General features: G+C 43.0%; 1 protein-coding gene across 2 annotated transcripts; it reads left to right on the top strand.

The window, feature by feature from the left end:
* Positions 1-1,084: 1,084 nt before the first annotated feature.
* Positions 1,085-22,956, top strand: TIGAR (TP53 induced glycolysis regulatory phosphatase). Of its 2 annotated transcripts, XM_075900748.1 has the most exons (7): positions 1,128-1,221; positions 9,982-10,019; positions 11,543-13,044; positions 13,378-13,499; positions 15,562-15,639; positions 20,454-20,564; positions 21,368-22,956. In XM_075900748.1, exons 3-7 carry the CDS (start codon positions 13,038-13,040, stop codon positions 21,809-21,811), a joined length of 762 nt encoding a protein of 253 aa, XP_075756863.1. In that variant the 5' UTR covers positions 1,128-1,221; positions 9,982-10,019; positions 11,543-13,037; the 3' UTR covers positions 21,812-22,956. The 2 variants fall into 2 exon arrangements, with proteins under 2 accessions (XP_006123102.1, XP_075756863.1); XM_006123040.4 differs by lacking the exon at positions 11,543-13,044 and having other exon boundaries at positions 1,085-1,221.
* The last annotated feature ends 565 nt before the right edge of the window (positions 22,957-23,521 follow it).

Here is a 23,521-nt window from a genome sequence, read left to right as displayed (position 1 = left end):
CAACATTAAGTGTGTCATTATTTTATACACACACTCTAAGCTAAATGTTCATGTTGCAGCCTCAAAAACATACTTTTTCACCTGATAACTAAGGAACAATAACCCACAATGCAGCTGTGGTCAGCTTCAGCCTATATCACCTATCTTTAATTAGTGCCTACTAGTTTATTTCAACTGTATACCAGGCTGAAGACGATGACTTGAAATGTTTGGGTACACTGCACATTCACTAATAGATTTGCCTGAGAAATGGTCACTTGGGTAACTGTGCTCCTAGGCACCCGCTTACAACTATTTTGAGTTTTTGCACATGCAACAACTTTATCCATGACAGTGTTCATGTGCAAACCAGTGTTTATGCACACACAAAAGTGATTTGCAGATAGCCATTCTGGATGTGCGGGTTGACGCTGGTTTGGCTGCATACCACAATTAAATGTGTCTACAGGGGCAAATGAGGTCCAGAAACATTCATGAGCGGGTTTTCTGGGCCACTTATTCCGGAAAATCAGCCCCTTTCCCGGAATAAGCTGCGAGCTGTCTACACTAGCCCTTGAATTTCCAGAAAAACAATGACGCTCTACTGTACAAAATCAGCCGCTATTCTGGAAAAGCTACGCTGCTCCCGCTCGGGCATAAGTCCTTATTCCGGAACACTGTTCCGAAAAAGGGCCAGTGTAAAGCCCAGTCGTCTTTTCCGGAAAAAAAGCCCCGATCGCGAAAATGACGATTGGGGCTCTTTTCCGGAAAAGCGCGTCTACATTGGCCACAGATGCTTTTCCGGAAAAGCAGCCTGCCAGTGTAGACGCTCCTTTTCCGGAAAAACTGAAAACAGAGTAGAATTCTGTTTTAAGCAGTTCTGGAAATTCATGCCAGTGTAGACACAGCCAGGGTGCTTGCGTGTGACAATTGGCTAAGCCAGCTGCATCCACGCGCACACTAAGCACCATTTATGGAGGCAGCCGCGCGCCCGAACCGTCAACACCCCGCTCTGCACGCGCACCACTCGCCTCTTGGGGGCTCTCGGCGCCTGCGCGGGATCTTACCAACCCCGCGCGGCGAGCGGTCTCAAAGGGGGGAGGGGGGGAGAGCTGTGACGTCAGGCGTCGTGGGAGCCAGTAAGCAAGCGAGGGGCGGGAGCAAGAAGCCGGTTGGAGGGGGCGCGTGGAAGCTGTTTCTTCACCGCATCATGGTTCGGTTCGCCTTGACCGTCGTCCGGCAGTGAGTGGGGGCGGGGCCGGGGTGAGAGCCAGGGGCCGCTCCCCTCCCCCCCCCGGCAGCGGCCGAGTCGCCCCTTGGCCCGGCTCAGTGGCGGGCACAGCCCCTTCTCCCCGCGCCGGGGCGCGCTTGGCCCCGAGCTGCTGGCGCTGCCCCCGCCGGCGAGTCCCCGGGCTCCAGCGCGCACCCCGGAGAGGCGCGGCCCCAGAGCGCCCCCCCCCCTCGGCGGCTGCACCCACCTGGGGAGGGTGTTGGGCAGGCGGGGGAGACGCGGCCCCGGGCAGCCTGGGGTTCTTCATAGGCCCCGAGTCTGGCTGCGCCCCTCACCGCTGCCCGGGCCCATGGATGAGCTGCCCGCAGCGCCCAGCGAGGGGGAAGTTTCTGGCCTCCCAGAGCCCCCCCCCCCTCGCCAAAGCTGGGGCGCAGCTGCCGGCACGAGGCGGCTTAGCGAGGCTGGGAGTAGCCGGGATGCCCCCAGCGTGGGCGGTTTGCTGTGAGGATGTGAGTCCTGCTGGGCACCGAAAATCTTAGCTCCCGCCATCTCTCAGGGTTGTGGAAACTAGGGATGTGAACGACTAGCCCGTAAGCATATCAATCCACATACGACTAGCCACTCCCCCCACCTCTTGCTGCCTCTGTCAGGAAGAAGCAGCTGGGGTGGAAAAAGGAGCAGGTGCTTAAAAGTGGCAGTGCTGCATTGAACCCAGGGCCAGCCCCAGGGTTCCAGTGGCGCTGCTGCTTTGAAATGCCATGTGTGGACTGGGGCCAGCTGGGAAGTCTCCAGCTGACCCTAGGCTCCATGCTCCACTGCCACTTTGAAACACTGCAGGGAATAGGGGGCCAGTGGGGTACTGCTTGAGTCCCCCACTAGCCCGGTGCTTCCTGCAGCACTTTCACCCTTGAAGTGTAGCAACTGGGACTGTTGCTACACTTCAAAGGAGGAGGCACCCTTATCGACTAATCAAATAGTCGATGCAAATTCCCTTGACTATTTGCCAATTAATCTAAACTAACATCCTTAGTGAAAATCATGGCACTGTAGTTAGGGAGCTTAACTTCCAGTATCAGTGCACCTAGGTCAGTGAAAGAACTTTTCTGTCAACCTACCTGCCAGCTTTGAAGCAGTGGAAAATCCCTTTCCACAATGTGCAAAATGTCTGTGATGGTATAGCTGCAGTACTCCTCCTCTGTAGCTCTAGCATTTGTAATGTTGGTATCCTAAGTCTCAGCTGGCCTAAGCATTAGGTTTGCTTCACTAGTGTGAATGGATGTTCCCTCATCCTTTAGTTTCTTTCTACTGTGGTTGTTGTTAGCATCTTAGTTACCTGTTATAAAGATTCCCATTCATTATAGCTTTGGATGGATGGATGCTGTTTTAGGTACCATAGGATTTCCCTCTTCTGGCTCCCTCCCTCCCCTGCATTTATGGGAAAGAAACACTTGATAATGTTCAGTAACAATGTTATACTATAAAAGCGGCAAGGAGTCCTGTGGCACCTTATAGACTAACTGAAGTGTAGGAGCATAAGCTTTTGTGGGCAAAGACCCACTTCGTCAGATGCATATTATACTATCTTAGTGGACTCCTGGAAAGTCCCAGAAACCTAAACCTGAAGTCCATGCTTATGTGCAATAAGGATACATGATCCTAAATCTGGCAGTCTGTTATATCTTTGCATTTCAGGTCATGTTCAAAGAGTTTGCCCCTTTTCTCCTTGACTACTCTCTGAGGAGGCAATTCAAAATGGTTGATTTCTTGAGAGGAGATGATACAAAATTTCTGGTTGGCAATCAAGATGACTTTGAATGCTCCTTTTGTACTATAAGGTGGTATTTACATGTCTGTTCTTGAATGATTTCTTTATACTTAATAAACACTGATTGGAGCCACCTCTTCATGGACCAGATACATTTTGGAATCTGATTCTTGCTGTTTCTATAGCTGTCACATCTGTTGTTCAATGGAATGCTCTCAAGGACATATTACTACGTTCTGTAACTGTGTGCTACAGAGTGGGAAGAAGATCTTACATGCTGATTTAAATGTGAGTGAGCTAGTAAGGATATTAGGCCGACTACTCCTGCCTATTTGAAAAAAAAAAACAAAAAACCCTTTTCGGTTCATTATTTTAGGGATTTTTTTGAATCACTTGCAATTCTTATTTTAAGATATAGGCTGCATTTAGACTGGCATGATTTTGCGGAAATACTTTTAATGGAAAAGTTTTTCCGTTAAAAGTATTTCCGCAAAAGAGCATCTAGACTGGCATGGATGCTTTTGCGCCAAAAGCATCTGTGGCCAGTCTAGATGCGCTTTTGCGCAAGAAAGCCCTGATCGCCATTTTAGCCATTGGAGCTTTTTTGCACAAAACAGTTCTTCCCTGTCTACACTGGTCCTCTTGCGCAAGAGGGCTTTTTCCCGAGCGGGAGCGTGAAAGTATTTGCACAAGAAGCACTGATTTTGTACATTACAAAGTCAGTGCTCTTGCGCAAATTCAAGCAGCCAGTGTAGACAGCTGGCAAGTTTTTGCGCAAAATCTTGCCAGTCTAGATGCACCCCTAGTGTTTAGAGGCATTTTCTGTTTTTGGACTTAACAATTCCAGTTCTACTTCTGTCTTTGGGAGGGACAATGATTAATAAATTGAGAGCATGGTATTTTTTGTATGTTGCTGGAACACTTTGTGCAAAACTCAAATATGGACACATGCTACAAGACTGAAGTACTTGGATTCATTCTTCTTACCTTCCCACCATTAGAGGTGGGATGTGAGAAATTACTGGTGGTAGCTATATAGTTATTAGGAAGTATGTGCATCCTAGTCATCTGTTAACTAAAGGAAATGTTTTCAAACAGGAATTAATTCAGGGAATTCCATTGGCATTGTTATACAACAGGTGAGGCTTGCTGATCAATGACCCCTTCTGGCATTAAATCCAGAGAATTTACCCAATGGGTCCTTAACTAAATTTTTTTTTCTTAATTTAAATCATTGCTCTGGAGGGTTATGTGGGGTTCAGTATGCAGGCTGTCCTGGGGAGAGAGGACAACCTAAGTCTGATTGTCACCATAGTAGCTTGGGGCCAAGTGAGAAGCATGGTTGCTGCTGCAGGAAAAGATGGGGGAGGGGTGCAGACACACAAACAGATGAAACTCTCTCAAATATATAGTAGATAACTGTTCCTTTCTCCACTGCTGCTCCCTGCTCCACCAATAGGGTTATTACTGTACTGATCCCCATTTCTGGCCCCTTACTGCCCCCAATGGTCAACATACAATAGAACAGTGCCTGCTAACATACCTCTCCTTTTCCATTTTATGAGAAATGGTTGCATTCCAGGCACATCCCATTGTCCTGGCACTATCATATTCTTCCTTTATTATGAAAGAGGAAGCTGCATGCCAAAGTTGACGGTCCTAGGTCTGATCATTTAGGAGGAGTTCTTGAGCAAACAGACATATACTCAACAACTCTCAGATATATAGTAGATGTTTTTGTGAAGATAATGATTCTTTATCTGTTCATGAAGTATAACTGTCAGTCTCCATAAATCTAAAAACATTTGAATGTTAGGGAAGTTTCCAGATGTCTTGGTAGGATTTTTATTTTCTTTAGAGAAGCATGTAGGTCACTTTTTTCCTTTCTAAAAACCTAGAAAACTGCATTATTTAAGATGTTAAGCTTGGACTGTGAGGCAGTTTAATCAGAAAAAGACAAAATGAACATTTATAGAAACCCTAATGGAGATCTCTTATTTTTCCATCTGTAAGTTAACAATAAAGTGACATAGCAATGAAACAGTTATCATTGTTTCTCTACTAAATTGTATTTTGAGATACCTCCTATTTCCTAGTTGAGATTTTGTTCTTAAAATTAATTTATGACTAGCGCATCTGTGCCCAAACTTTGCCTAGTTTAAGAAGGCATTGGCAACTTACTGGGGCCTGAGAGCTATGGCTAATTACCATAAAATTAAATAAATTGTATATATGTCCATAGCTTTCTCATTAAGCCTGAACTCTTTAATAGGTTTAGCAGGCAGTTTAAAAAAAACCTGCATATAATAATGGGCCCTTCTACTTACCTAAACTTAGGTGCAGTTATTGGCTAAACCTTGAACTGAAGGCCAAAAGTTTAAAAAAAAAAAAAAAAAAAAAGCATTGAGCACAGAATGATGTTACCTTTTCTATAGGCTGCATTTTGGCTAAACTTTGCAGAATTATAGGGTTGAAAGAGACCTCAGGAGGTCGTAGAGTCCAACCCCTTGCTTAAAGCAGGACCAATCCTAACTAAATCATTCAAGTCCGCATTTTGTCAAGCTTGGTCTTAAAAACATCTATGGTAACCCTAGGTAACCAATTCCAGTACTTCACTACCCGCCTAGTGAACTGTTTGGATGTTAGGAAAAATTTAGACTCCCCCCACTCGGCAACTTGAGACCATTGTTCTTTGTTCTGTCATCTGTCACCACTGAGAACAGCTTCTCTCCATCCTCTTTGAAACCCCCTTCATGTAGTTGAAGGCTGCTATCAACTCTCCCCTTACCCTTCTCTTCTGTAGAGTAAATAAGTCCAAATCCCTCAGCCTTTCCTCATAAGTCATGTGCTCCAGCCCCCTAATTGTTTTAGGTGTCCTCTGCTGGATACTCTCTAATGTGTCCACATCCCTTCTGTAATGATAGGCCCAGAATTGGATGCAGTATGCCAGATGTGGCCTCACCATTGCTAAATAAAGGGGAATAATCACTTCCTTAGATCTACTGGCAATGCTCCTACTAATACACCCCAATATGCCATTATCCTTTTTGGCTACAAGGGCACACTGTTGACTCATATCCAGCTTCTCATCCACTGTAATCCCCAGGTCTTTTGCTACATAACTGCCGCTTAGCCAGTTAGTCCCCATCCTGTAGCAGTGCTTGGGATTCTTCTGTCCCAAGTGCAGGACTCTGCACTTGTCCTTGTTGAACCTCATCAGATTTCTTTTGGCCCAATCCTCCAATTTGTCTAGGTCACTGTGGATCCCATCCCTATCTTCCAAAGTATCTACCTCTTCCCCTTAGCTTAGTGTCATCCACAAACTTGCCAAAGGTGCAATCCATCCCTTCAACCAGGTCATTAATAAAGATGTTGGGGGGGGGGGGGGGACAGCCCCAGCACTGACCTGTGGGACACTCCACTTGACAACAACTGCAAACCAGACATTGAGCCAATGATCACTACTTGTTGAACCAGACGATTTAGCCAGCTTTTTATCACCTTAGAGTCCATTTATCCAGTCCATACTCATTTAACTTGCTGGCAAGAATACTGTGGGAGACGGAGACCATATCAAAAGCTTTGCTAAAGTCTGGGTATATCACTTCCACCACCTTCCCCATATCCACAGAGCCAGTTATCTCATCACAGAAGGCAATCAGATTGGTCAGGTATAACTTGCCCAGGGTGAATCTGTGTTTGCTATTCCTGATCACTTTGCTCTTTTCCAAGCGCTTGAAAATGGATTCCTTGAGGATTCCCACCATGATTTTTCCGGGAAGTGGGGTGATTCTCCTTCTTCCTTTTTTTAAAGATGGACACTACATTTTGCCTTTTTCCAGTTGTATGGGATCTCCTCTAATGATCACCATGAGTTTTCAAAGATAATGGCCAATGGCTTGGCAATCACATCAGCCAACTCCTTCAGCATACTCAGATGTATTGCATCTTAATCTGTTCTTTTTCCACTAAGGCCTGCCCACCTCCTCCTTCCCATACTATATTGCCCAATTTAGCAATTTTGACTTAAGGAAAGAACTAAAAAAAAATTAACAAACTAGGGATGTGACCGGGGGAGGTCGGCAGCTCCAAGTGAAGGAGGGTGGCAGGACTGGGATCCTGCTTTATAAATTAACCAGTTAAATCTAGGGTTTAACCTGTTAACTGATTAACTGGGATTTTACATCTGTATAACAAACTAATCTATCTGAATCAGATGTGCATTATTTTATAATTCTAAAGCGTTTCCTGATAAGTTTTAACTGCTGAATAAAATATAAGTTAACAAAAGATGCTATAGAAAGAACTGAAATGCAGAACACTGCCTTCCTTTACAGCATGTTATCAAAAATATAATGTGATACAAATGGATAACATGGAATGGTTTCATATAGCAGTCACAAGACGTTTAACTTACTCTTTTGGAATAAAACCTAACATTACATTTCTTTGTTATAACAAAGTTTGTGACACAATTGTGCTAACGTTCTGGAAAATACTTGTTGAAAACTTTGCACGTGTTAAATATTCTGTTAAAACTGAGCATTTGAAGGTATTCTGTATTTTAGTAACTCTTTAAGATAAAGACAGATTGTATCAATGATTTTTGATGTTGCATAATGGACACTGTGGCATGTGAGGCTAGTTAAGGATATTTATAGGCCAGCTTGGCTGGTCATAAGACCTACCTCTTGCCAAAAATACTCAAACTTGGCAGTGGTAGAGGAATAGGAATAAGATAGTACTGTGGAATGTTAAAACAAGCACTGACATCATTGATTTCTTCAAAACATATAGCCTTAGCTTTTTATTTCAGTCATAGTGGATCTCTGTGAAAAGACTTGATAATATGAATAGTGTACTGTCTAGTGTGGGCATGGAGAAACCAAAATCACATTTCATCTCCATATCCCTGATTCAGATGTTAAAAGGCTATTGTCAAATAAAATATTTGTAAATATTGGAAAAAATAATCTTTGTTTAATGCTTGCACAGTGTGGCCCAAATGTGGATTTTAATTATTTCCCTCTGGTTAGACTTATTCCTGTTCTCATTTAAAAATCTAAATGCACTGATTTGGTAATCTAGCTGCAGTCTTCTCTTTTTGGTCAGTAGGAAAATATATGAGGATGAAACCACTTTTCTCTTTAGAAAGTACCACAAGATTTCAAGATCTGTGCATTGATCTACTTTTGCTCATATTGATTTTGATGGGAGCAGATGTTGGTTGATTTTTGAGCATGTTTGAAAAATCCCATCCTCGCTGTCTGCTTGTTAGTCTTACTATATATGCTGTGGTGGGGAGTGCTCCTCCTATTTAAAATCACACATTCTGTGGCACTTAAAGCAATTGTTTTATATGGAAAGTATGTGTGCAATTTATTAAGGCTTGCTATTTCTCCTCATATGACCAGCTATCTGCCCGATGGGGAGCTCTTGTACATTTCAGAGGAGGAGTGCAGAAATGCTTATCGACTAGTCAAGTAGTCGAATGAAATTCCATCGACTACACAACTAATACAGTAACTCATAGTTCACATCCCTATTCCTCACGGGCACCAGCTCCCCCTCCCCTTCTTGTTGCCTCTGTAGGCAACAGTGTAGAGGGTGAGGGGATAGGTTGGAGCCTATGTGCGTGAGTAGATAGACCACCTACCCCCTCGCTTGCTGCCTCCTACAGAGGCATGGGGCAAGCAGGCAGGGGGCAAGGCTGACAGGAGACAGTGCTAGGGGGAGCTGGCTTAAAAGCCGGTTCCCGCCCAATACTGGCTCTGCAGTGCTGCCTCTCCCCTCCCCTACGCTGCTTCCTCTTTTAAGAGGTGGCAGCAGCACGGGGGGGGGGGGGAGGAGGAGGTGAGCCTCGGTCTGCTGCCGCAAAGCAGCCTCTGTCTGTGGTGGACTCAAGCTCCCCGTGGACAGAGGCTGGTCCGTGTCCCATGGAGCAGCGCCTGTCCATGACAGTGTCTGAGCTCACTTTGGACAGAGGCTGCTCTGCATCCCATGGAGCAGCCTCTGTCCATGAAGAGCTTGGACCCCCCTCCCTCCCTGGACGGGCTGCTGCCACCCTATGCTGCTGTCTCTGTATCAGAGGCAGCAGCACAGGGCAGCAGGCAGCTGGTCTGGGTGGGGAGCTGGTTTTTAAACTGGCTCCCCTTGCAAACCAGCTCTACCTGCCACCCTGTGTTGCTGACTCTAATATAGAGGCAGCAGTGCAGGGTGGCAGGGGGTTCCTTGGGAGTGGGGCCAGAGCACTCTGTCTGCCAACCCCACCCCCAGGAACTTTCGAATAGTTGTGTAACCACTAAGATTTCATGCCCAAACAAGATTATCTAGAGAGTACTGAAAGCTTTACGCAGAGAGAGAGTGAGAGTGTGTGTGGCGAAAACACGTTTCTTTCTGTTCCGCTATTGGGAAAATGATGATATTATCAGAATTGGAATAAGAGGATTCATACATTTGCTTCAGATTCACACTTTGACTTATTCTGGATTAATTTTAATGTGTATCCTAATTATGTCACACTACCTTTTATCTCACTTAAATTTGTTTCCATCTTTGGTTTTATACTTCTCAGTTTAGTGGTTGCTTAATTTATTATGTTTTATGTAGGCTTACTTCCACAGGCATAGGAGTCTGTTGAAAAAATTAGAGTGGTACGCTATGCAATTTCCATAAAATGCCCATTTTGGGATGGAGGTAGGAAGAACTTAAAATGTGGTAAAGGTTTTAACAAATAACTAAACGGCGCTGAATTGACTATGAAAGTAAGCAACTACATTTACTTTGATTCCAAAGAGGCTTCTACTTAATGAACACAGAGGGAGTAATTGGAACTAATTATTTTAAAAAGTTTCTGAAGTGTTACTGAGAGCTTTAAGTATATATTACTGAAAAAGATGTACTTTTCAGCAATGTGGTCCTGATGCAGTATCTATGTATTTTTAAATTTGACTAACACTGTTTTTAGACAAAGGTGTTCTTTGTTTGACATATTTCTATCTTTCAGTGGAGAAACAAGATACAACAAAGACAAGATACTTCAAGGTCAGTGTCAATCTTGCTATGACTATTAGATTGTTAGATTAAAAAAATTACATATGCCTATGAAATGTTACAGATACAAAGATGGATAAAAATGGATGATTTAAATTAAATTTATTTAAGTACATTTCTTTTAAAAAATAAACATAATTAAAATTGAAAGTATGACCATCTATATTAAGGCCTAAGCATAACTTAAATTATTTTAATATATGCCAAATTTTAAAAAAATACAATCAGTATGTGTTTGGAATCCAAGTTTTTAAAAGAAGTTAACCACTGAATTAGTGGAAGTAACTGGGTAAGCATCTGTAATCAGACTGTTGGAATGCTAAACAAGCTTTTGACCATAGTAGTTTGTTGCAGGTGCACAAGAATATTTTCTTTTTGGTTTATTTAGATCAATTAAATTACTTATTTCCTTCAAAGCTAAGAAACTGGAAGTTGAACAAACAGAAATGCTTGTTTTCCTCTCCCAGTCTATGAACAAAAATGAGGTGTGAGCGGATGAGCTCTACTTTTTAAAAAAAAAATTAAATAGCGTGGTGATCAGAAACAATCAGTTCATTTTCACTAGCTACAGATAATATATCCTTTGTTTAGTTAAATCATGTCATTCAACTGCAAAACCTGTTTTGATCAACTTATTTTATATTTATACAGCATGCTTAAGGAGAGTTAACTGAAACAAAAAGCTGTTTTTATGCATTTTAATTAAATTCCAGTTTATACCAAGATGCAGGTTGAGGCAAAACATGAATTAAAAAAAAAATCTAGTAAATGTCATTCACTATTTTCCAGCATAATAAAATGAATTTATAAATTAAGCATCTGAATATATTTTAAGCTATATAATTACTTAAATAAATGGGTATAGATACAGTGTAGTCTTTTGGTTAGCAAAAAGTATTAAACTTAATGTAAAGGCTATATTGAGTAGCGAATCAATGTGATCTCATGGTGATCAGTCAATGGGAATCAGCATTAGGAAAATAAAATACAAATATAAATCCAAGATTAAAATCCTCAATTTAAATAAAGTTCTGTGCTTATTTTGAATCATGAATAAACTCTGATATAAATCACACTTATTTAAATCAGTCAAATCTGATCAGTACATCCAAGTTAACTTGTCGATTGTTTGTTTATACCAGATAATGTGTATGGTAAGAGACCTATCTTTTGGGTTAGGGTTATGCCTTGAAACTTACACCAATTTTCAACTGATGAGAGTGCAGTGGAGTTCATATGCCTCCAAAATGTCTAAGTGTGAAATATAGATGATAATGTCGAGGATGTTAGGTGATATTATAGTCTTTCCAGGTCTGGGACCAAATTAAAATAAATGAATATGTCAGGTACCAGTAGGTATTGGACTCGATGGGCACTCCTTGCTGTGATGCCAGTACCTGTAGATTCCCCTGCATGGGACAGTAAAATGGGCAACTTGGACATGCTGTCCACTCCTGAAATGTATGAAGCAGCCAGGGATCTTGAACTGATGGCCCATGCTCTCCTTCCCCGAGGGTATCACTGGAGCAACAACCAGGACCATCCTCTGCAAGTCTCCTGGTACCATCTAGAGACAAGTCAGCTATGATGCATTGTTCCCCTTCATCCCGGCACCATGCCTCCCAGGACCATTTCCCACGGCGCCGAACCTCCATAGGATGGCTCCTCCGGGGACCGTTCACCTGATCATCGGTCACTTGCACCATCTGGGACAGTTCCTCATGATCCTCAAGACTAGAATTAACTTTGGATTCAGAGCCTGAATCCTATGCATCCATGGCAAGTTGACAACCAGTCCAGGGATCACCACAGGGACAAATGCTGCCAGCTGTCTGCCCAGCCTTTGGCACCACAATGGCCCTTCTGGATGTCCTGGGCATATCATCAAGGCCAAGAGCCTAGTTCCAGATAGGTTTCACTGGTGTCAGGGAGAAAAGGACCACCATCAGCTTCTATGGCTAAGGAACCCAAGAGGGGTTCCAAAAAGTATATCTATACTCAGCCCGCACCGTGCTCAGAGTGCAGTCTGTCCTCACGTGACCCCTAGGATGGCTTCAGATGCAGGAACTGTAATTGGCGCTTGGCACCAGCACCGGTACATAATCTAGCACTGCGGTGCAATCCAGAGAGGCAGTTAACCTGGACAGTGCCCTGCTTCCCCCAATGCAGCTTGAGGCTCTCCTTCCCCAAGGGTATCCCGTCGAACACCATAAAGACCTTGTGGCAAATCCCTGCTTCCACTCCACTCACTGTAAAGGGGTATGACTGACTATACACAGTAGGCTCATCCTCAGCTGGGTACTTTGGTGGTCTGTATGGCAAAGGCTTAGGAGAGGCAGGGGAAGCAAGGTCCACCCCTAAGTCAAAGGAAGTGAAGAAAATGAACCTCTATTTGACAGTGGGTGCTTCAGCTAAAATATCAAATCAGCAGGTGGTTCTTAGCCACTATAATTTTAATTCCTGCACATTCGTTAGGGAAAATTCGTTAGGGCATTTTAAGGAACTTCTTCATGAGCACAGGCCACATCCATGGCACTTATTGTACATGTTCTATTCAGGACATTTGCAGAGCAGATACTTGGTCTTTGGTCCATACCTTTCTCACTACACCATTTGTCAACACTCCAGAGATGATGCTGTCTTTGGAAGAGCAATACTTCAGTCTGCAGATTAGGAATCCCCGACCTGTTCACCAGATAACTGCTTGGGAATCACCTACTTGGAATTGACAAAAGCAATCACTTGAAGACAAAACTGTTCTTCGAGATGTGTTGCTGATGTCCATTCCAAGACACTCCCGCTTTCCCTCTGTCAGAGTTTCTCCAGCAAGAATGAACTGAGCAGGGGGAGGGTTGGGAGTGGACTATATACAGCAACATAATGGTGCCACTCCAGGAGGCTCCACAGCTGACTGACAGATACTGCTAAGGGAAAACCTTTCGACAACTGTGCATGCAGTGTGCACACATCTATTCAGAATGGACATAAGCACCATATCTTGAGGAAGTTATGAGAGGTAGGTAACTGTTTTCTACTGCATACATGTTAATTTTGATACAAGCTAACTTTTAGTTGTATGATTTAAATATGGTACCAATAATCACTTAATCACTTTATTCATTGTGTTCCTAGAGTTGTCGTAGTTGTTGTTGTTGTTGTTTCCTCATTTAGATTGCATGATTGAATTCTGAGTTTTAGTCAATTGGAAATTGGACAGGGATTATTTTTCATGTTTGCACGTCACCCTGATCCTAACTGGATTCACTGAATGCTACTGCATTACATGTAATTAATAATAAGTTAAGTAAAATTCAAATGTTAAATTGTCTGGGAAATTTTTATTTTCTAGGACAAGGTGTGGATGAGCCCCTCTCTGCAACTGGTTTCAGACAAGCAGGTGCTGCTGGTATATTTCTCAGTAATGTAAAGTTTACTCATGTCTTCTCAAGTGATCTCCTTCGAGCAAAGCAGGCAAGTACATTTTCAGGCAATTGAAAGTAAATATAAATCTCTGAATGTTGGGCTCTTTATTTTGAGGAAACTGAGGGAAAATAATTCAGTGACAATTTTGAAGAAGGGGATAAGTGTGGAACTAAAATACTTGATATAGAAGGTAAGTTTTTCTCTAAAGACTGAAGGAAGCTTAAAAGAAATAGTTAAAATACATCAGCCATGACTTGCACCTTCACTGGACATTATATATTGGGGTCTAAGGTATTTTTCAACATTCATTTGGAATATGACTACATAAGTTCCTCTCAGACAGTGGTGTTAGAGAGCTCTAGAGAATCTGATTGCGAGGATGGTGGATGTTGTAAGAAAATCTCTCTTTATAAGAAGGCCAACAGCTGACATTGCAAATAGTAAACCATAATGTTTTTTATTAACTGACACACACCATATGCAAAAAGTCCATGGACAATGGGCTGCCAATGTATTAGAATGCTTTCAAGTTTTTTTTTTTCTTGATTCAAAAATATTCTTTACACACTTAAATCACTTCTAATCTACATTGGAATTTTAGCTTAATAATTACTCTTCCATTTTTACTAAAATAGTTAATAAAGGATATTCAGCATATTAACAAAATGGTGAAAGAAGAGAGGCCAGAAGCAGAAAACAGAAAAGTAAAAATATACATTACCTAGATCATTTGAAGGTATTAAGATAGCAATACCCAACAAAATTCACTTTATAACTTTCTAAAGTGTCCTTAGACCCATGTAAGGATACAAAATTTATATCCATGGATATTAGTTAAAAACAACAAATGGTCGGGTAGCACTTTATAGACTAACGAAGCATGTTTCGTTAGTCTATAAAGTGCTACGAGACTGTTTGTTGTTTTTTTCTGTAACAGTCTAACTCGGCTATACCCTGAAGCTCATGGATATTAGTTGGTATTCACGGAGCTGCAGGGTTGGGATGTTAACTAGCGATTAATTTACTAGTCGAGCAGTTGATGGAATTTCCATCGACTAGTTGATAGGCACTTCTGCATTCTGCCTTTGAAATATACAAGAGCCCCGGCAGGGACTCTTGTGCATTTCTAAATTGGAATACTGCCTGGAGCCCAGGGTTGTGTGGAGCCCAGCGCGTTTCAAAGCGGCAGCACTGTGTGGAGGCCCGGGTCAGCTGGGGCTCTTGTACATTTCAAAGAGGAAATGCAGCATGGAGCCTGGGGCCAGCACGGGACTCTGAGTCCCTAGCTAATCCCGGGCTCCACCCGGCATTTCAAAGCAGCTTGGAACCCAGCTGACCTGGGGCTCCACATGGTGCTGCCACTTTGGAATACCTCTGTGGCATTTCAAAGGGGCAGCGCTGCACAGCTGATCCCGGTCTCTGTTCAGCACTGCCCCTTTGAAATGCCACTGCACAGATTGGTCTCCGGCTTGCCTGCATGCGGTCCCCAAGGCTTAGAGCTCCCCTCTTAGCATTGGGGAGCCTGTGCCTTTTGAGAGACTGGAGCCCTACTAGGCTCTGGTGTGTGAGGGGAACGTGGGGAGTGTCTGTTTCCTTCTCAGTCACAGCCATGTTAGTGAGGATTTGGGGTTTTGTTTTTGTGGCTTTTTGGCTTCTCACTTGTCCGGGGCCTGATACTGATTCTTTCCGTAGGTCAGCCACCCCCGACCCAAAAAAGTTCTTCGCCCCGATTTAATTGTTTTAGGAAAAACATTTGAACCATCTTTTTTTTTTTTTTTTAATTTTTATCTTCCTAGGAATATGTCTTCTATCTAGAAGACCAGACATTGAGGTGTAGCTAAAAGTGGGAAGAAGATATGGGATATAGTTCGAGTTGTAAAAAGAGACTACTTTTTCCGCTTTACTCTTTGATCAGTAGGCCTCATTCTAAATGCTCCATTTTACCAATTTTGTAGACGAGATGTCTTTGGAGATTGGAGAACCAGAATATAGCCCTGTTTGTTTTGATTCGAGAGGAAGCTGTAGTCATTTAGTGGGAAAGTTGAGGAAACAGTGTTAAAGATTCGTAAATGTGGAGTTTTCATATGACTTTATGCATCTATTTTTTCAGACTGCATCCACAATTATAGAAAAGAATAAGTTTTGCAAAGATATTGTAATACAGTATGATGCAAGACTTCGGGAGAGGGTAAGTGCCAAATTACAAGTTCCTGTCTTTAAATTTGTAAATGTAACTTTCTACTTATACCAGTATTTTAAATTTCTCATTAGCTGTGAAAGTTGCTCTTCTGCCATTAGCTTTCATTTGCTTCAGTGCTTTCTGCAGTCATCTAGGACAGAATTTGAGTTTAACTTATATAGGTTGGACATCTCTTACCTGGCACCCTCAGGACCTGACTGGTCCCGAACCAGGGAAGACCAGAGAAGATTCCCTGCCGTAGCCCCCAGCTGCCAACTCTCCCAGCTCCTGGAGTGGAGGAGAGGGTGGGCAGAGCTACCATCTCCCTGCCAGGTTTCCGCAGGGATAGCAGCCCCTTCTGTGGGCTGTCTGAGGCTCTCTGACCCCACGCTGCTATGGGCTGCTAGGGTTGCTGCCAGCCCCCGAGCCCAGTCCTGCTACCATGGGCTGCCAAGAGCGCAGGCTCTTGCCCCCCGGCAGCCTCCAGGCTCTGGCCCCACTTCCATGAACTGCCCGGGGCTCTGGCCCTGGCCTTAGCCCCGCGCTGCCATGGGCTGTTGCTGGCCCGATCCTGCGATGTCGAGGACTACTCTGACCTGGTCCCAGTGCTGCAGGTTGCTGGCTCCAGCCCCTGGCCTGTCCCACTGCTTCAGCCCAGCCCCTCCTGGATTGCCCTCCTACCACTACGTTACTGGGGTTCTCTGATCCAGGAATATCTGTGGTGTTGCCGGACCAGAGAATTCCAGGGGTGACCCTGTGTGAGCCGAGAATCAGCTGAACCAGCTCGTGCTGGGTCCCCTTGCTGCTCGCCAGCCTTTTAAATGTATTAAGAGTCAACAGGCTCTTCATATATTTAAAAAGCATAGGTGCAGCCAGGTTAGCTCCTGGGCTGGTGGAGAAACCGGCTGCAGCTCCCTGCTTATCAACTAATCAACTAGTTGATGGAAAATCCATCGACTAGTTGATTAAACTAAATTTAACATTCCTATTATAAAGACCTTCAGGATGAAAGATGCAGTATAAATATAAGGTGCATAGTACAGTGTGCATTATAAACTGAATGTTTGTATGTAACATCTGCTAAAATATAAAAATTACTTAATGTGACATTTGGTCTGTTTCACTGTAAAACTAGGGGTTATGTGCTTGGAATTCTATCTTTATTTTCTGCGGTGAATTTAGCATTTCACACTTACACAATCTCAGCCAAATCATTATCATTAACATATGATTACAAATTCTTGGGGTCAGAGAACTAACAATTATATATTAACGTTCTTATTTTTCCTATCTTAAAGAAAAACCACAAACTGACTTGTCCATAACTCTGAAATACAGCCATTTTGGGAGTTCCAAGAGTATTTTTAATAGCCAGAGTGCTTGTATTTAGAAAAATCTCAACAATCAGTTTTCCAAATAGATTTTTGTTCTGTAAATTGTAGCAAAGATTTTAAAGCCACAGAGGACAGTTGGGTGATTGTTTCCTGTTTGCATTTTTGAAAATGTTCCTGTATGTTGACGATCACTTAGCCACAGAGACGTAGCGAAGGAGGGGCGGAGGGGAGCAATTGCCCCCGGGCACTACTCTAAGGGGGTGCTGGGCTGGGGTGAGAGCAAGCGCATGCTGTGCAGGCTCACCTGGCATGGGCAGCGAGTTATAGGGGCATCCCGCCTGGCCCCGGACCGTCCCTGCCATGTGCAGCGTTAAGTCGGCTCCCCCTTGCCGGTGCACGCTGCCAGCTGCTGCCGCCACCATGAGCAGTGTTTCCAAGTGACCGGGGAGACGCCCAGGCGTGACGTGACATCACGGCCCTGGACTTTAAAACTGCACGACACGGCGTTGCGATCCGTGGCCTAGCTTCCAGTTCGGAGTCCGGAGACTTCCGGGGCTTGAGCGCAGACTCCGGCCTTGCAAAGTGGAAGGCAGAAGGTACGGCAGGGTAGGGCACGGCAAGGGGAAAACTAGGGGGAAGGGATGGGAGAGGAAGGCACCAAGTGACAGCCTGGAGGAGAGACAAATGCCAGGAGGCCAAGTGGAGACAATGAGGAAAAGGGCAGGAGAGGAGGTGTCAGTGGGAGGGGGGACAGGGTGATTGGAAGATAGGGTAAGGGCATTGGAGTGTGGAGGGGGGAGGCAGAGGTGCTGGGAGAAGGCTTGAAAGAAGGGGTGGGGATGGAGCAAGTCACGTGTGAGGGCACAAAGGGGAATGGGGGCAGAGAGTGGTGAGGGGGTGGGCAACAGGGGCAAAGGGGGCAGGGGCAGTGAGGGAAGGGGAAGACACCAGGAGGGTACAGGGCTAAGGGAAGATGCAGGTACCAGGGGATTCTGGGATGAAGCAGAAGGGCAGACACCTGCAGGGGAGGGACCAGCACCAGAGGAGAGAGGCAGGGCAGGTATGTAGAGGGAGGTGTTAGAAGTGGGAATGAGGAGGGGTAGCTCACATGATCAGAGCGGGGCTACTGGAGGAGTAGGCACAGGGGGGAGAGAAGGGCTGGTGGAGGGGGGCAGGTTGCAGGAGGGCTGAGGGCAGTGAGAAGGGCAGGAGTCAGGACAGCAGAGGAGGGTGAGGAGTTGGGGGGCAGCAGGCACCAGGGGAGCTGATGGAGCAAGGGGAGAAGACATGGCAGTAGAGATAAAAGGTAAAGGTTTATAAAATATTTATTAACTTGGTATGCTGCCCACTACCAGTTTGTTTGCTCCCCGCGGTGGAGTTTGGGTTTATGTAGGAATCAACACGTGGCTGGCGAGTGGGAGCCAAAACAAAAAAGTAGTCAGTGTAATGATCTTCTGTTGATATGCGTTTTAGTAGTTAAATTCTTGAACTGTCACTGCTCATGAAAAGTGCTGTCACATGGGTAGAAATCAGGTAAATGTTGCATTTTATTAATATCAGCAGAACTGACTTAAATGGGGCTTGTGTGTGTTGTAGTCTTGCCTTAATCTTTGTATTCATGCCTGACAGTGTGAGAGAAGCTATTTGTATATATTTGCTTGCATATGCAACCACACTTAAGTTGAGGCCGTCAGCATGTTCTGTAAGTATCAGTGTGGCCCCTGGGGCTTCCAAAGTTGAGTTGCCCTAGCTCATCCCTGACAGGTGTCTGTCTAACCTGGTCTTAAATATCTCCAGTGATGGAGATTCCGCAATTTCCCTAGGCAATTTATTCTAGTGTTTAACCACCCTGACAGGCAGGAAGTTTTTCCTAATGTCCAACCTAAACCTCCCTTGCTGCAATTTAAGCTCATTGCTTCTCATCCTAACCTCAGAGGCCAAGGAGAACAATTTTTCTTCCTCCTCATTATGATACTCTTTTAGATAATTGAAAGCTGCTCTCATGTCCCTTTTCAGTCTTCTCTTTTCCAAGGTAAACAAGGCCAATTCCTTCAGCCTTGCCTCATAGCTCATGTTCTGTAGACCTTTCATCATTATGTTGATCTTCTCTGGACTTTCTCCAGTTTCTCCACATTTCCTTAAATGTGGCGCCCATTGGATGGGCCTCAGCCTCTTTCCTTCCCCTCCCACACTTTGCAATGGGGCTGTAGACTCTGGAGGAGAGGGGTAGAGGCAGGCAGAGGTGTCTCCCTGCAGCAGATAATACACGTCTCTGTATTAATCATTCTTTCATTGAAGTTTTTAGCTTTGTATTGAGTCCTTTTACATGGAAACTTTGTATTACGTCTTGGTAGAATAGTTCCTAGGTCAAGTGAGGCAGAGACTGTCCCAGTGGGGTGTATGAGGTGGGAATGTATAAGGTGGAAGGTGAGCACCTCTGGGCAAATGCAAAGGTTGGAGAGGTGATGGAAGCCAGATCCAAGATCAATGAGCCCTGGGAAGTGGGCCCATTGAAAGGAGACTGAACCTGTGGATGCCTTGGGGGTCAGCAGCAAGGGCCTGCTTTGGGAAGCCCCCTCTTTGGAGGTGAATGTGGCAGCATTGAGACACCACCCAGAAGCAGGCACCACAGACACTTACTGCAGATTCATGGGACGGCTCTCACAAATCTTGCACATGCATAAGATGATAGACCTACAAGAGGGGAGGCAGTGGTGTAGTGAGGGGGCTGGAGAAGTCAGTTGCCCATGGGCACCATGCTAGGGAGGCAACAATTTAATCCCATTCTGCTCCCCCCATTATCCCTCAGCTCACATGCTTCTACTCCGCCTGCCACCGGCAGCTGGAGCCTCCTCCCTGCCTCTCTGCTCCAAGCACGACCCTCCTCCATCTCCATTGGTGGGTTAGTGTATACGGGAGCCTGGCCCCAAATTGTAGGGGATGGGGGAAGATGCGGTACAAGTTCCCCTCAGCTGTGCACCAGGTTCGGGGCCGTGCCACATAGCGGGGGGTGGGGAGAGGGGCCGCAAATTTTTCCTTTGCCCCCGGGTGCATAATACCCTCGCTATGCCTCTGCTTAGCCAATTCAGAATCCCAGTGCTTTCTGTTTGGATTTTGAAGGCTTAGGTTATGAACATATCCTTCATTGAATTTTGTGTATCAGGAATGATAGAACAATGATGGCACATAGGCCAAGAACAGCCCAAGATAAATATCAAGTCGATGCTAATGTTTCTAATTCTGGCTCTTCCATTAAATTAGAAATGCATGATTACTTTAAAATGACTTGCATGGAGGAACTAACTAAGTGAAATTGTATATTTATATATCACTTCAGCTTCTTGGTGGGAGGTGAGTGCTGTTAAATCTATTGCCTATTCTAAAAGGGAAACAGGAACTGAATCTTTAAATGAAGTATGAGTTTGAATTTGTATGATGGACTTTTTCTTACTATTCAGTAAATCCTCTTCTATTAATGGTCTTTTCTAGAAATATGGGATTGCTGAAGGAAGGCCATTGAATGATCTCAAGGCAATGGCAAAAGCTGCTGGAGAGCAATGTCCTTTGTTTACACCATCTGGAGGAGAAACACTAGATGAGGTATGGTATTACCACTTGTTTTTTACCTTACGCATTTCCTCTATAAAAAATAGTGCAGATGCTTCTATATCGTTAATGAAGGAATACTTTTGTAGTTCCATTCTGTGTTCCCTTTTAATAGGATGGATTTAAATATTGTCCTTCTATTTTTCTTTACTCTTAGCATGATTACAAATAAATATACCAATAGCTGTCAGTTGGTTATCTGTGAATTTAAAAACTTTGTATCTCAAGTGATCAGCACAGAAACCTGTAGACCTCAAAATTGACTTTGGATTTGATATCTTTTGTGTATATACACTGGGATTGGCGCTGTGTGAGTGTGAAATCCAATTTTTTTTATCCTATTCAATCCAGGGGAGGTGGAGAGTGTTATATTATCCTGAAATCATCCAATCTGAAACAAATAGACCCGTGGAAGTGGCAGCTGATTTGAGATTTTTCCCCCCCTAAATCTAAAATTAGTGGGAAGATAGCTATGATAAATCAGTCTGTTACCTTCATGAAAATGAGAAATTACTTTCACTGTCAGCCTCCTTGGATTTCAAGGGCTGAGAACTAAAAATCATCTCCACATTTAGTATTTTGACATGCTATTGTAACTGCCTTGTGGAAGCTCATTTACCTTTGTCTGATGCACCTGCTTAACTCAGAAAACAGACTAGAAAACTTAGGTAACTTATATATTTTGTAAAACAATTGACAGCGAAATTATAAAAGCCAGTAAACAGCAACCAGTCAGTTCACTGGACAGAGTTGTTATAGTCATTACAAATATATTCCTTTTTCCTAACACCTTTTAGGTAAGGGCACGTGCAAAAGATTTCTTTGAATTTCTGTGTCAACTTTCTATTGAAGAGTATCAGAAAGAACAAGCTGTTCAGGATATGGTGGGCAATGGCTTGGAAACACTAGAAGGAAGACCAGTTTTCCCTTTGAGAAATCACTGCAGTGGAATTGAACTTAATTCTGATACTGACAGAGCTGGAAAAATGTTGAATGCTAATATATTAGTAGTGAGTCATGGGGCATACATGAGAAACTGGTTTGGTTATTTTGTTTTGGATCTAAAGTGCACTTTACCATCAACTTTAAAAAAGTCTCAATTATCTTCTGTGAGCCCTAATACTGGAGTGAGTCACTTCATTATAAATTTTGAAAATGGAGACATGAATAAGCCTGAAATCAATTGTACTTGTCTTAATCAAAATGATCATTTAGCAGATATGAATACTGAAAAAGTGTAACTCAGGCAATTACAATGTTAGCAATATTAAATGTATTATGTAGCATTTTTAGTCTTAAGTTATTTAAGCATGATACATTTTTATTTAAAAAAAAAACCTTTAAATAGCAAATAAATTTTGACTGTTATATTTAGTAAATTGGTCTTCATTGGGTTGACTTGAGTTCAGTTATTGGCACTGTACTACAAGATTTTGAGGAATTGTAATCTGTTTTACAATAACATACAATATGGATGACCATAGTGCTTGATGATAATTCAGTATTGTAAAAATTATACTAAAACATATTGCTTATTAACAGAAACTTAAAGATATTACTATTCAGGAGTCCTGAATAGTATGTTGCTGTAGTGTTTTTTTAAAATATATATCTTTTTACCATTCTACCAAAAATGTTATAGATACCATCAGCTGTTTTTCAGAAAAATGTTACATTACAAAAGTTTTGGAAATACTGTAACTAAGGAAGTTAATTTTTTGCCAGTCTACTGTGCTGTAACTTTATATATGTACGTTTCTTATAAATGTGTTCTATTTTAATGGTATTACCTGATAGAGGGAGCATTGTCGATTTGGAAAGAACATGGAACAGTATGTGGTTGGAGAAAATCTGGCTCTGCCACTGACAAGCTCTGAGACCCTGGGCAAGTCTCTTAATCTCTCCATGCCTCAGTTTCTCTATCTGCAAAAATGGGAATGATAATACTTGCCTCACAGGTTTGTTACGAGGATTCAGGTTAATAAAACATTTTTTAAATCCTCTGCAAAACATCCTTGTACAAATACAGAATGTTGATTGTTTAAAACAGTAGAGTGAGGAATTCTAACTCGTGCATAGCCAAAATAATGGCCCCTATCCTGAAAAGGAATTGTTCCACGTGGATCACTGTAAACCAGCTAGAGTCCCACTGATTTTAAATAGGATTCTCATGAGTGGTTATGTTTGCAGGGTTTAGGTTGCTGTAAGCACTCGATGAGTGTTTATAGTTGTAATACTGTGTGGTCTTTCACCTTAGAGATGTCTGTAGTATTTGCATGTATGAACGCGTATATCATATAATGAACCTCTATATTATTTATGTTGAAATGAAACTATTCTTGCAACTTGCATATCTTAAAAATTGTAAATAAAATAATTAAATTCCTATTGTCTAGCATTTCTTGGGTCTTCACCATGCCATGTGTCATCCCAAAGGTTTACTTTAGATAGGTATTCTACAAGGCTAACTACAAATCTTAAAGGGTGGTCTGTTGGAATGATTGTACATCTGCAAAATTGTGCTGTTTTCTAACATATTAAGTTGTCTTTTTAAAGGGGACTTCTATACATCAAAGTGCTTCACTGATTAAATAAAATTCTATGGTAATTACCAATTGTTAATGTTGCAATACTTAACATTGAAGTTGCCTACAACTCTTTGGGCTGAACCTTTCAAATGTGGGAGTCTGCCTCAGTCTAACTTTATATGGAACTTTCAAAAAAAAAACCACCTTTTTGAAATGGCTGTATCTAATGACATTAAAGGAAAATTCATTTTTTTTTGCCCATATCATGTCTAATTCTTACAACCACTGCATTGAAGTTATTGTGCATTGAAGCAGAGTCTTGGACCTTTATGAGTGGAGGAGTTTACTCTGGCATCAGAAACATCTTTCTGTCCCTATGAAAATCCTCCCAGATTTTTCTAAGTTATAACTTCTTTGAGTGCT

The sequence above is a fragment of the Pelodiscus sinensis genome, chromosome 1, assembly GCF_049634645.1.
Source record: "Pelodiscus sinensis isolate JC-2024 chromosome 1, ASM4963464v1, whole genome shotgun sequence".
In the NCBI taxonomy this organism is placed as follows: domain Eukaryota; kingdom Metazoa; phylum Chordata; order Testudines; family Trionychidae; genus Pelodiscus; species Pelodiscus sinensis.
Note: the sequence above shows the minus strand (reverse complement) of the source record. Positions and strands in the feature narration are given on the sequence as shown.

Excerpts from the sequence above, each read along its gene's own strand:
- TIGAR (XM_006123040.4), top strand. The coding sequence starts at position 1,190 with ATGGTTCGGTTCGCCTTGACCGTCGTCCGGCA. Across the intron at positions 1,222-9,981 it reads GCCTTGACCGTCGTCCGGCA|TGGAGAAACAAGATACAACA; the intron begins GTGAGTGGGGGC and ends TCTATCTTTCAG. Across the intron at positions 20,565-21,367 it reads GAGGAGAAACACTAGATGAG|GTAAGGGCACGTGCAAAAGA; the intron begins GTATGGTATTAC and ends AACACCTTTTAG.